General features: G+C 38.2%; 1 protein-coding gene across 1 annotated transcript in view; it reads left to right on the top strand.

Annotated features, from left to right (window-relative positions):
* The first annotated feature begins 4,767 nt into the window (after positions 1-4,767).
* The window catches only part of TACR3 (tachykinin receptor 3), a 92,222-nt gene continuing 82,973 nt past the window's right edge, over positions 4,768-14,016 (top strand). Inside the window, exon 1 of the mRNA XM_040477072.1 lies at positions 4,768-6,062. Within this exon, the coding sequence (XP_040333006.1) occupies positions 5,515-6,062 (548 nt within the window). The 5' untranslated portion in view covers positions 4,768-5,514. The remainder of the gene's footprint in view (positions 6,063-14,016) is intronic.

The raw sequence follows: 14,016 nt of genomic DNA on the forward strand, positions 1-14,016 counted from the left end.
CACAGTGTTGTGCAATCATCACTTCTACCTAATTTTAGAACATTTAAAACATGCTCTTCTAATGATAGGAGAAAAGCCCATCTTTGATGATAGTAGGATTCAGTTTTTGGCTATGCCAAAATTATTTTACATTTATGACTTTTATATTTTTGATCTCACAAATATAGCTCCAATATACATCTTTGTACATACATTTTTGTCTGATTTTCTGATTACTTCCTTAGATCAAATCACTAGGAGCGAAATTATTGTACTTGAAGAGTGAGATAATTAAGATTCTTTTTTTAAAAATATAATTTATTGTCAGATTGGTTTCCATACAACACCCTATCCTCATCCCAACAAATGCCCTCCTCTCTGCCCATCACCACTTTCCCCTCTCCCCCACCCCACCATCTACCCTTAGATTGTTCTCAATCCTTAAGAGTCTCTTATGGTTTGCTTCCCTCCTCTCTGTAACTTTTTTTTTCCTCCTTCCCCTCCCCCATGGTCTTCTGTTAAGTTTCTCCAGATCCACATATGACTGAAAACATATGGTATCTGTCTTTCTCTGCCTGGCTTATTTCACTTAACATAATACCCTCCAGTTCCAACCACGTTGCTGCAAATGGCCAGATTTCATTCTTTCTCATTGCCAAGTACTACTTAAGATTCTTGATATATATTACTTTACATCATACCATTTCCTACTTTCTTAGTAATTCATACACTTCATTGAGGGCCATTGTTTTAAAAATGTTTATTATTTTGAAGCGGGGAGGGATTCATGGTATCTTTACTCATAGTCTCTTTAGTCATTGCTTCCCACCCAGTGCTTGATTTGCAAATCTATACCCAGCAGTTGAGCTGTTAGTCTTCAATTTAAAACATTCGTTAAATATGACCTTCAACATTGTGTCCCCCCCCCTCAAATATATTCAAGTCTTAACTCCTAGTACTTGTGAATATGACCTTATTTGGAAATAAAGTGCAGATATAATCAAGTTAAGATGAGGTATGTTGGTTTGATATACTGACCTTATATAAACCCTATATAATGACTTTGACATACTGATCTCATTATTAGAAGAAGTTAATTTGGACAAAGAAAAGGTGATGTAAAGATACACAGGGAACATCATGTGATGACAGAGACAGAATTGGAGTGTTGCATCTACAAGCCCAGGAACACCAAAGATTGCCAGCAACTAAAAGAAACTAGGAAGGAGGCATGCAATAGATTCTCCCTCAGAGTCTCCAAAAAGAACCAACCTTGCCCATATCCTGACTTCAGGCTTCTAGCCCCCCAAACTGTGAGAGAATAAATTCCTGTTGTTTTAATCCACTCAGTTTGTGGTAATTTATTATGACAGCCCTAGGAAACTAATATAAATGTCAAATGCTAATACTACAGAGAGGTCAAGGAAGTTAAGGGCGGAAAGTGACAGTTTGGTTTAACGTGCAGGTAATTGATAGGACAGTGCATTGACAGAAGAGTATTAAGATTTAATACTTAAGAATATTATTGTGAGTGAGGAAGTGAAAATATTGAGTTTAGATATTTTGGTAAAGAAGGTCATGTGGGAATAGAAGAAGAGAGAGAAAAGTAGTAACTAACAGGAAATGTGGCCAGAAAAGGGCTATTTTAATGTAGATTCTTACATATGTTTCAACCCTAAAGGAAAAAAAAAAGAGGGAAAGAGATGTTGAAAGAACAGGTAGCACAGATGAAAGAATGGGTCTTAGGAGAAGATAAACCACTTTCACCAAAATGATAACAAATGATGAAAAGATGGTTGAAATGCATGGAAATGTGAAATTCTTGACTGATGTTCTTAATTTTTTTCAGATAAAGTGGAGACAACTTGCTGAGCAGAATAAGGATGATGGAGAAAGAACACTGAAGGCAAGTTGGGATTCGGGAAAATAGGAACTGATCACAGACAAACCCACATGAAAGGGTATATGGTAGAGAGCAAGAATTTTCAAGTAGCACCTGTCTACACAATTGAGTGGAGTTGTATTGATTGTTGATTATTCGTTGATTACCAGCAATACTCAGTAAACTGATTGTAAGAGCCCACAACTCAGAGAGTGAAAATGACCCAATGTAATTGTAAAGCAGCTATGATGATAACAAAGAAAAAATTGCAAAGCAGGAGTCAAAGTGTGGACTATCAGATCTGAAATTCATAAGAAAAAAGAAATCTCAACACAGTGGGAACGCTGAACATACTGAAACCAAAAGTGTGAGAGAACTGTCAAAGAGAAGATTGATGTCAGAGAAATCTGAAATTCTGACCAGCTCCTCTTTCTGAAAATAACTTCTCCACCGGCCAGCACTAATACCTGAAATTCCACCTTATCATACTTGGGTTTTTTTTGTTTTTTTTTTTTTAATTTTTTTTTCAACGTTTATTTATTTTTGGGACAGAGAGAGACAGAGCATGAACGGGGGAGGGGCAGAGAGAGAGGGAGACACAGAATCGGAAACAGGCTCCAGGCTCTGAGCCATCAGCCCAGAGCCCGACGCGGGGCTCGAACTCACCGACCGCGAGATCGTGACCTGGCTGAAGTCGGACGCTTAACCGACTGCGCCACCCAGGCGCCTCAACAAAGAAATTCTTTAAGAGAAGTTGACAGAATCCAGAATTCAATGAACACATCCTCTTGTTCAGTTGCACACTCCCATTTTTCTCTATACCTTCCTATTCCACTATTCATAATACTTGCTCTAATGTTAAAAATACTGTTGGACTACAAGCTCAGTGAGGATAGGGTTCATATCTGGCTTATATCTTTAGTTTTACCTGCTACATTCCTAGTACTTGGCACAGCTCTTGGAAGGAAATATACTCAATACCGATGAGGGGAATGACTGAAGCAATGAATGAACAATAAGTCCTCTATGGGGAAACAGATTCTATAGAAGGTAGCTCTAAAAGGAAAGCCATGTCCTGGATTCCTCTCTTCCTCTGAAAGAACTCATTAAACCCCTTTTATTGTTAAGTACTTCTAATTCCATCATTATCACTTTTTTTTCATATCATTTCCACTCATGGCAAAGTCCAATAAAGGCAAAATCACAGACATGATAAGTAAAGCAACAGAGTAAACTGAATGGATTTCTACACAAGTAGGCAATTTTACAACTTTAAATATTTGATCAAAATATGCATAATTATTACCAAGTCACCACATGACTCATTTGATGAATGGTGCATGTCATACAAAAAAAAATTTTTTTTTAATTCTTCCTTGATTTCATTAGAGAAGAAAGAAGTTTTCATTTGTAACTCAAGTAATTTCTAAGTGGTGAATTGGCAGAAAGAAATAATCTACCTTTCAAAAGAAAATGGTTTAGTTTAGAATTAGTAAGCAGGACATGTGGAATCTCTATCAAATTCACTTACGATTTATCACATATTTTCATAGGCCTCACTGAGAAGAAATAGTAAATAATAACTTGATAGTTATCATTTTCAGCATGCATTTATTTTGAAGCAGAGTTGTATAATATATTTATTATCAGGTTGCTTCAAACTTATTTCTATATAGTACCTTGCTTATCATAAAAATTACAATAAGGAAAACAGTATCATTACCAATCATCCTAAGTCTATTTGTACAGTAGTCACTGCAGTGGGGTGCCTGGGTGGCTCAGTCTGTTAGGTTTCCACCTTTGGCTCCTGTCATGATCTCTCAGTTCATGGGTTCGAGCCCTGCATCTGGCTCTGTGCTGACAGCTTGGAGCCTGCTTCAGATTCTGTGTCTCCCTCTCTCTCTGCCCCTCCCCCACTCACACTCTGTCTCTCTCTTAAAAGATAAACATCAAAAAATTAAAAAAAGAACAATGATCACTGCAGTTTTTGAGAAATATGTTCTAACACCAGGAAACTAAAGAATACAGAATGTTCACAAATCACACACTACATTTTCTTGAAGCAAGTAAAACTTGCTATGCTAGTCTATCTTACTTGAAAACGTTTAGATAAAATGAGCAATGATAACAACAGCAAAGGGTGCTAACATTTATATAGGTCTCCCTCTTGCTTCCTGTTGTTGAAACTACTTGCTCCATATAATTAGAACTATGTAAATTTGATTTTTTTTAATATTCATTTTCAAATGAGAAAACTGAGTTTCAAAGAGTTCAATGTTTTGGGGGAGTTGCTAATATGTTTAGCCCTAAATCCCTTTGTTTCTGCCCCCAAGAAAATAATAAAGAAGAGTTTCTGCTCTGGAACACACTAATAAATTGCCTGTAACATCCATCTAAGCACAGACTACTTCCTCTTGCTTGTACCCTCCAGAGCCCTGCTGCTCACATGTTGCCAGCCAAAGCTCAGAAGTCAGGCCCTCTGGTCTGCACAGGACACTAAGGTTACTGTCATGCATCCTTATCAATGTGTCCTCACGACAGGCCGGAAAACCAAGGCGCCAAATGTCCAAAGCCGTATAACCAAATGAACATGTTTAAGTTCCTTACAAGATATGTTCACGCCAGGGAAATGAAAAGATGCAAGTGTCCTCGTCGTATTTCAAGAAAATCGATGATCTATCCTTGGTGGGTAACTGCATTCCAACGGGAGCAGAATCCTCCAGGAGAATCCATAGTCTCTGCCAGGGAGGAAGGCGGAGGAGACCGGTTTCTGGTGACGGAGATTAGAAGAGGAGAAACGGGTAGACTTTGCAAATGGGAGCGAGAGGAAAAGGGATCTGGTACGTGAGAACATAAACAAGCAGCAAGTGGGGAGAAATTCCAAGAGCCAGTGACACCTAACAAAATGCGCGTCTAGCTGTGCCCCCAGCTTGCGGCAGGTAATAGCCACACAAGCTCTTTCTGACAAATCTCTCCGCATCGTGCCCTCGCCCTAGAGGTGAATAGTTTAATTGGTTTAGAAACGAGCAGCCCACAATAGATGTCTGAGAACACAGACCTCAGTAAAAATATCTTGAAGTTAAAAGAGGAAAAACAATCTCGTACAGATTTTAATTACAGCTGAAAAAGTGCAGTCTTTCCAGCGCGTCTCACCGCGCGCCGAGCGCCTGCTGCGCGGCTACCAGTAGCGAATGAATGAAATGCAAAAGGGGCGACGGAGGAAAGGAGTGCAATCGTAGCCCTCGAAGGGGTTCGTCAGCTCCGCGGCCCCCACAACGTCACCAAAGCCGGGACTGTAAGAGACTATAAAGCCCGCTGCAGCGCCTGAACCTCAGTGATCCAGCCGGTGCCCGGGAACTCGCGCAGGGGCGATCCCGGAGTTCCCCGCAGGTGACAGCTCCTAACAACTCGCTTCTCGACTGTCTCATCCTTCCTGCCGGCTAGAGACGCAAAATCCTCGGAAAAAAGTGCTTCCCCCGTTACCCATCACCTGCTGGCTCAAAGCATTTCTTAACCATCAAGGGCTGCGGTAGCCTCTCTACCTTGCTTCCAGGCGGAGCTGAGGTCTGCCCACCAGCAAAGGGACCAGGAAGCAGAGAAGACCTTCGGCTGGCGTCCGTGAGTGGGGAGATCGGGGCTGCAGACTAGCCTCGATGGGTTCTCTCCCCGCAGCCGCGAACTGGACCGACCGCGCGAGCACGGCGGGCGCGGATCCCGGGAACCTGAGCGCTGCGCTCGCGGCAGGGGCCGCTCCGGGGGCGACTGAGGCTGAGTGGCTGCACCTGCTAGTCCAAGCTGGCAACCTCTCGGCCTCGTCCTCTGCCCTAGGACTGCCCGCTGCCTCCCCGGCGCCTTCGCAACCCCGGGCCAACCTCACCAACCAGTTCGTGCAGCCGTCCTGGCGCATCGCGCTCTGGTCCCTGGCATACGGCGTGGTTGTGGCGGTGGCGGTGTTCGGGAACCTCATCGTCATCTGGATCATCCTGGCCCACAAGCGCATGAGGACCGTTACCAACTACTTCCTCGTGAACCTGGCTTTCTCCGATGCCTCTATGGCTGCCTTCAACACCTTGGTCAACTTCATCTATGCGCTTCACAGCGAGTGGTACTTCGGCGCCAACTATTGTCGCTTCCAGAACTTCTTTCCCATCACAGCGGTGTTCGCCAGCATCTACTCTATGACGGCCATTGCCGTGGACAGGTGAGGAGAGAATAGGGAGGAAGGAGGGAGAAGGGAGAGAGAAAAGCTGGGCAGTGGGACAATGTTACCGATGACAGGGTGACAAGATGGATTTGATAAAAGGAAAGGGACTAGGAAAGAGCTCTTGGAGAAAGAAGTCAGGAACACATTGATAATGCCCCAACTGGCTGAACCAGTTTCTGCTTCCATGGCTTCCCCCATTCTCCCTCAACGCCCCCTGATCTCTATTAATGGCATCTGGAGGGACTGAGAAGACCAATGAGGGAGATAGGGAAAGTCTGTCATTCCAAGTAGGTCAAACTCAGCTAGAAACACTTAATACGAGCTTTCCCAAATGGCTTCAAACAATTGCTGCAAAACTTACGTTCTCTGTAAAATGTATTTTTTGGTCTTCCTTCTCTCTGTTAGTCACTATTCTGTCAGAGAAATGGACAATGAGTCACCCTCCATCCTTCCTTCCTCTCTCTGGTCTGCTGGTCCTCATCCCCACCCATCCTATTCTCTATCCTTGCTCCAAAGCCAATAGTGGTTTGGCCTCCCAGTCATGGAACATCCATCAGAGGTAATAATACCTCTCCAAAAGATTGCTGTATGCTATAAGTTTCTACAGGGTCTTGGGTTAGATTTCACTTTTAATAATCTGGGGAGGCTATAAACTGGATACACCCTGTGCCTGGAAGATTACATACAACCTAATGTTTCAGATAATGGGCAACAACAACAAAATACACACCACTTTATACATAGCTATTTAAGGTAATTTTTTAGAATGTTCCCCCATCTACAGTGAGGATTCTGAGATTCTTAAGCAATTAAAAGAAGCTCCAATACTTTTCTGGTATCTAAATTTTTAAAGTTTCTGTTTGTATTTGCTCTCTCCTATTGAACATTATGAACTATGCATATTTGTGTCAAGACAATGGTAAACCCCTACCTATTATTGAAAGCTGTTTATACTCTAATTCAATATTATTCTAAAAAATCAATAACTGTTGATCCCATCCCTGTTTTGTGATTGGCAGCTTCACGGGAGATGTGTGGGGGTGAAGTGACTTTAACTTCAAGACTCAATGTCCTCAACTTTGAAAAGAAAAGTGAGCTTCTTTCTATATCAACAAACCTGTTTCAAAATAAAATGAGACAATATTCTCACTACATGAAGCCACTACTATGAGAAAAAATAAGACAAAACCAACTCTTTCCGTAAATCCGTCCTCTGCATTTACCATTTTGAAACAGTGAGCACAAACTACTTTCACATGCTAGGCTTAGAGGATTAAACTGAAAGAGGAATGGTTAGGTGCCACTAATGAGGATAAATAAGCACAAAATCACATTTTTCAAAAGCCTCTGAAACTACTAATCTTCCCTTTATCCCTGATCGTCTACATGTATCTCACCCTTTCACTTTTATGGGGCAGAAGTGAATATAAAGAAGGAACTGAAAAAATCAGCTCCAAGTTGAGGAACAGGAGAAATTGCCTCTGACCTTGCTCTACCAAGATAGAAATGAATGTTCCTTTGGTTTGAGCGTCTGCCTTTTTGTTTTGTTTTGGGTTCCTTTCTAATCCATTACTTGTAAGCATGTGACTTTTAATGTGATCAGGAGGGACATTAGCATATCATGTTATAAAATTCTCCTGAATATTCTTCTTGAGATATTAATAATTCATTATGAAATTTGATGAAAATTTAGTGTGTGTGAAATTGATGTTTCAAGCCTAAGGGGTCAAAAGGGGTATTTTTCCATTCCATTTATACAAAATCGGAAGTGGTCTTGGAATTACTTTAATTGATAATGTAATGTTATTTCAGTCACTGGCTTGAAATTAATGAATATTTTACTATTCATTACTATTTCTTTAGTAGAAACATTATTTAATCACCAAAACAATACAAAATTTATGGAGCATGAAATTTGCAACAAAATTTGAAGCATGCTCAGCTCAGATTCTGAAAATCTTTTAAAAACTGTAATTTATAGTAAGACTTTGGGTAGACCACTGATGAAAAGAAATACAGAAAAACCTCATTAAGAAAATTTTTAGAATAAAATAAGACATATAAGTTATTAGAATTGCCAAAGTTTACCGTTCCACAGAATCTTTCTGCACTGGTGTCTTATCAAACATGAACTGGAAAAGTAGTCCTGTGATATCTGCAGTTACTTTATAGATTCAAGTTTACATGCTTGACCTCCTCTGAGATATTTCAGGTGAGTCATGGCGCCTTTGGTTATGGTTGCATAGACTCTCCACTTCATATAGAACATAGGTAACAGTATGTACTCACAGAAATCATATTTTCCTGTATAATTAATGCTTTCTTGAAATAATCACAAAGGTTATTAGTTCCCTAATTAGTTCTTATTGATAAAAGAATACATCATTTAAACTGCAGTGTGAACACTTGTCTTACTGAATTGTATTTTCTACCCTCATTTAATATAAACTGAATTGTATCCTCCCAGCCTCAATAGAAAACATATTTAACTCACTCTGTCCCTCTGCATAAAATCAAAAGATCTTCTGAGCTTAAAAACTATTTCAGCTTTGACACAGGCACAAATGGATTTTCTTCAGCTGCAGCAAAATGCTTGCAATCTCCTATGAACTTGGAAATTTTAGACCTGATTGTAGATAATCCCTTAATGAACACCTGTATTTCATAAATGGAGAACCTTACGGTAATGGTCACACATTTTGTTGAATAAAAGGCACTGCGTATTTCTTTAAGTGTTTGGTACTCATTCTGCACTGAGAGAATTTCTTGTTTTCTTCCTCCTCGCTTTTTTTTTTTTTTTTTTGTATAATATTAGTATCTGTACTAACGATCTGAATGTGAGATCACAGGTTCTGGTCTCATCCTGAGACACATTACCTTCTGCTTTATTCGAATCTGCAAAACAGTTTTTATTGGCTTAGAAACCATCTTTCAGTTCTACAAAGTTTCCTTTTGCCTGGAAGGCTACTTCAGCATCCCTACACACCCATAATACACACACACATGCACACACACACACACATACTGGAATTCTTTGCCAACAAGGTCACCGTTTCTCTTCACCATCCTTCCCAAATTTGCCATTTTGAATTTTAACATTTAAATATAACATTTATCTAAAAGATGCTAAGCTTTCCCAAGATCATACAATAAAGCCGAGATTCAAACCACTGTAATCCACTCAAGGGCCTGTGCTATTCTCAGCCTCTACGCTATTATGGCTCCTAAGGAATTCTGATGATTGAAGGGTTTAATTAGACAAAAATTATTACTTTCATTTAAATTAGAATTCAGTGCTTATTTATAGTACATAAACTATATAACTATATATATTATATCTCTTACATGTATAATAAACACATCTTATATATATATATATATATATATATTACCTTTGTTTTAATTAAGAATGTAGATATTGGAAATATATAAAAATATTGTCATTTGATTCATTTATGGCATATACTACTTGATATATGGGAATACTAAAAAACAGAAAATATTTTCTTCCATTTTCTAAGTGCATTTTTGAGATCAAGTTAGAAGCTCTAGGAAGGTTTATTAATATATAGTAAAGAACAATTTCCAAGCTCATAGGCCAGTATTAATTGGAATATTTAATTAAAGAATTTTTAAAATGACATTCACTGTTTCTTACGTGGAAACCTTAAGGAACTAATTCAGTATGTTTTATTTAATAGTCCAGAAACATTAACAAAATAACAAAAAATACCTTATATTCTTGAAATCCAGGGACACACCAAGTATGGATAATTATTATTTTTTTGAAATTGTTTAATGTTTATTTATTTTTTTTTAATTTTTTTTCAACATTTATTTATTTTTGGGGGGACAGAGAGAGACAGAGCATGAACAGGGGAGGGGCAGAGAAAGAGGGAGACACAGAATCGGAAACAGGCTCCAGGCTCCGAGCCATCAGCCCAGAGCCTGACGCGGGGCTCGAACTCACGGACCGCGAGATCGTGACCTGGCTGAAGTCGGACGCTTAACCGACTGCGCCACCCAGGCGCCCCAATGTTTATTTATTTTTGAGAGAGAGACAGAGACAGTGACACAGCGTGAGTGTGGAGTGTGGGAGGGGCAGAGAGAGAGAGAGACAGACAGAATCTGAAGCAGGCTCCAGGCTCCAAACTGTTAGCACAGAGCCCTACGTGGGGATCAAACTGACCAACAGTGAGATCATGACCTTAAGCAAAGTCAGAAACTTAACCTACTGATCCACCCAGGCACCCCTATACTGCAAATTCTTACAAAATTAGTCATGAGCACATAGTGAAAGCAATAAATATACACTAATCGAATGGGTAAAACATCAGATCATCACAGCATATGTCATCACAAGCGCTCTTATATAACTAGCAGAACTCCAGTTGATATTAAGGTTATATTCACCATAATGGGAAAGAATATATTGAAAAAGAGTTTGTAGCATATTTAACAGACCTAGTGTAAAAACAAAACCTTTAAAATATATAACACATTCTTACACACAAATAAGAAGATATAGTACTATATGAAAAGAACCAAAGTCATAAACAGAGTTGATAGAAGAAAAATTAAAATGTCTAACAAACATAAATTTATGGGTTGCTTACATTCTGTATCTCCGTTTCTTCACCTGCTATTTGCTCCTCAAGCTACTTAAATCTGATTTCATCTCCCAACACTCTATCTAGAGAGGCTTGTTGTGAAATCCAGGGGGCATTTCAGTCCTCAACTTCCTTGATTTTTCAGTAGTGGCTACCACCTATCATGTGGCTACTGTTTCTTGGCTTCCAATTTCCCTGGTCCCCTCCTTCTTCTTTGGCCTGTCTTCCATGCTTGTATTTCTGATTCTCTGCCTCTATGTAGTGATTAAATATATAGGTTCCTCAATGCTAAATCCTGGGCCTGATCTTGTCCTAACTTTATTCTCTCTCCCCAAGTAAACTCATCTAAACCCATGGCTTTATTTTTCACTTTTGAATAAAGAGTTACCATTTTTTTCTATTATCAAATTGGTTTCCTTTTGGATTATAAAAATGCATAACAATCTATACAGTGGACAAATATAAATGAATGAAAAATTAAGACTGGAGAAAATAAAGAGAGAAAATACAAACAAAATCAGTGTGAAGTTGTAACATGGATAGAGTCCAAACATTTATGAAAGAGTCCTAATCATTTATGAAAGGTGAACTTGAAATATGTCTGAGACTCTTAATATACATGCAAAAGAATACAATTAGTAATATAGTTTACACTATCTATAAAAACAATACATACACATTCCTTAAGGGCTAAGGGATTTCTAGTATTGAGTTTCAAGAAATTCTTTGTATGGGTAATAAAGAAGACACTGTCCTCAACAACATTGTCACAATGCAAAAGCAGGTTTCCTACAGATGTTTGTTAAGTGTTCCTCTGGGTGAGCTAGAGGCATGTGCCAAAGCAGAATTCAGTGAATGAAGTCTTCAGGGAACCAAATCTCTATTTGAACAGTTTCCAGGTGGCCAGATTTGATGCACTGAAGAAATTATAAGAAAGGATAAAGCATATTTCTGCTAGAAGTATTTTCCTCACCTGAACTTTGGATATACCTTGGGAAGCAGATAACTCAAAGTTGTAATACACAGCTAAAACTCTCCAAATCATCTTTATTCCAGCCCCTAATCTCTGATCCTTATATATCCTCTATACCAGTCTTTCATTGCAATGTATTTTGTCACTCATTCATTTTAAGGGGCTTATATTCACAGTGCAAAAATTCCAAATATCCAGCTCTCATTTTCATGATATATTTATATATATCTCACATATATGTATGATATATATACACACACTCTGGTGCACAGTAAATTATACACATGCATAAATATAGATTTCTTTCCTTAAATTACTAAAATAATGTCACATTATTATGTCACTTAAAAAATTTTTTAATGTTTATTTATTTTTGAGAGAGAGACAGAGCACAAGTGGGGGAGGGTCAGAGACAGAGGGAGACAGAATCTGAAACAGGCTCCAGGCTGCAAGCTGTCAGCACAGAGCCTGATGTGGGGCTAGAACCCACAAGCCGTGAGATCATGACCTAAACAGAAGTCAGACACTTAAATGACTGAACCACCCAGGTGCCCAAAATTATTATGTCATTTTTAATTTAACAAACTACTAAACATTTATTGAACAAATTATAAATCTTAGACATTATTTGATATGAGAATTAGAAATTTATCTTACTCTATAATGTTCTTTAATTTTTAATAGATAATACATAAATTTGGTTTAAAACTCAAAAAATAAACAGCTCACAATTGAAAGCCCTGTATCTAAACCTTCTTCAAGCTCTGGTCATGTATATTCAATTATCTACTTGAGATTTCCACGTGGATGTCTGAAAAGCTCCTTAAACTCCACCAAACATGTTATCTTACCCCTAAACATTTTTCTCTTCCACTGTTCCCATTTCAAGACACAGCACAAGGATCCATTCAGTTGTTCAAATAGCTCCCAAATCTATTACCTTTTCTCTGTCTCTGTCTCCACTTCCCAAGTCCAAGCTACCATCATGGTCCTATTGTAAAAAAAAGAATGATGCTTTCAAAACATATCTAAGAACATGATTCTTCACCCCTGCTTAAAACTCCTACCATGTTTTCCCACTGCTCATGTGAGAAAAAGAATATTCTTAAGCCAGACAATAATGACTGATTTCTTGACCTGTCCAATTTGATCTCATACTATAACTCAACTGCCTAAGCTCTGTTCCAGCCACTCCTATCCTCTTTCAAGTCCCTGAATGTATGATGCTATATTTTTGCCACAAAATCTTTGAACACAGTACACCATTTCAAATTCCCCTCTGCCAATTCTTCATAAGTTAAGTGTACTCTTCTATTTATTCTTATAAAGTGTACTCTTCTATTCTACTTATCTATTAGATAAGAGCTCAAATGTCACTTTCACAGGGAAACCTTCTATGAGCCTTCTAATTTAAATAGATGTCCCTTTATCGACTCTCTTAGCATATGCCTGTCATGGCATTTTTCACATATTAAAATTCATATTTATATTTAAGACTATGTGATTAATAATTTCCTCTAATAGATTTGTAAACACCATGAACACACGTTTCATTCTGATCTGAGTGCTCTTTGTATCCTTATGCCTGTCATACCGGTTTGCACATGATAAGCACACAGTCCAGACTGCTGAATAAATGAATCAGAAGAGTAATTAAACAAATGGAAATTAAATAATGAGATATAAATCTTTGTCTATTAAAATTATCAGACATTGGCACGTATGTAGTGAAAAGGGCATTTTTACACAAACTTTTAGGTTCAACCTTATGCAACTGCCATTTTTTATCATTTAAAATGTCAATTACTATTTCATATGGTTTAACCTGGCAGTTGTGTATATTTTGTCAAAATTTTTCAAGAGTTCAATTTGCCAATACATTCAAGGATATTTTTCAAACTAAAATTCAAAGAACTGAAAACATTAAAAATTCCAACAAAAGAAAATGATAGAGTAAATAATGAGGCATCTAAAAAATGAAATTCCATGTAGAAATTTATTTTTTTATTTTCTTTTTTTCATTTTTTTATTTTATTTTATTTTTTTTAATATATGAAATTTATTGTCAAATTGGTTTCCATACAACACCCAGTGCTCATCCCAAAAGGTGCCCTCCTCAATAGCCATCATCCACTGTCCCGTCCCTCCCACCCCCATCAACCCTCAGTTTGTTCTCAGTTTTTAAATCACATTTGAATACAACATAGGTCCTCTCAAGTCTCCAGGTACACATGTATTAATGTGGTAACATTAGCATAAATATCCAAAAATTTTAAAATGTTATAACCTTTCCTTATAAACCCCTTCTTACTAGTCTCCAATGATTTCAGAGTCCCTAGGGAGGTCTGACAAACAGTTCATCAGTAGT

This window comes from Herpailurus yagouaroundi, unplaced genomic scaffold (assembly GCF_014898765.1).
Source record: "Herpailurus yagouaroundi ecotype Mexico unplaced genomic scaffold, PumYag 28, whole genome shotgun sequence".
Lineage (NCBI taxonomy): Eukaryota > Metazoa > Chordata > Mammalia > Carnivora > Felidae > Herpailurus > Herpailurus yagouaroundi.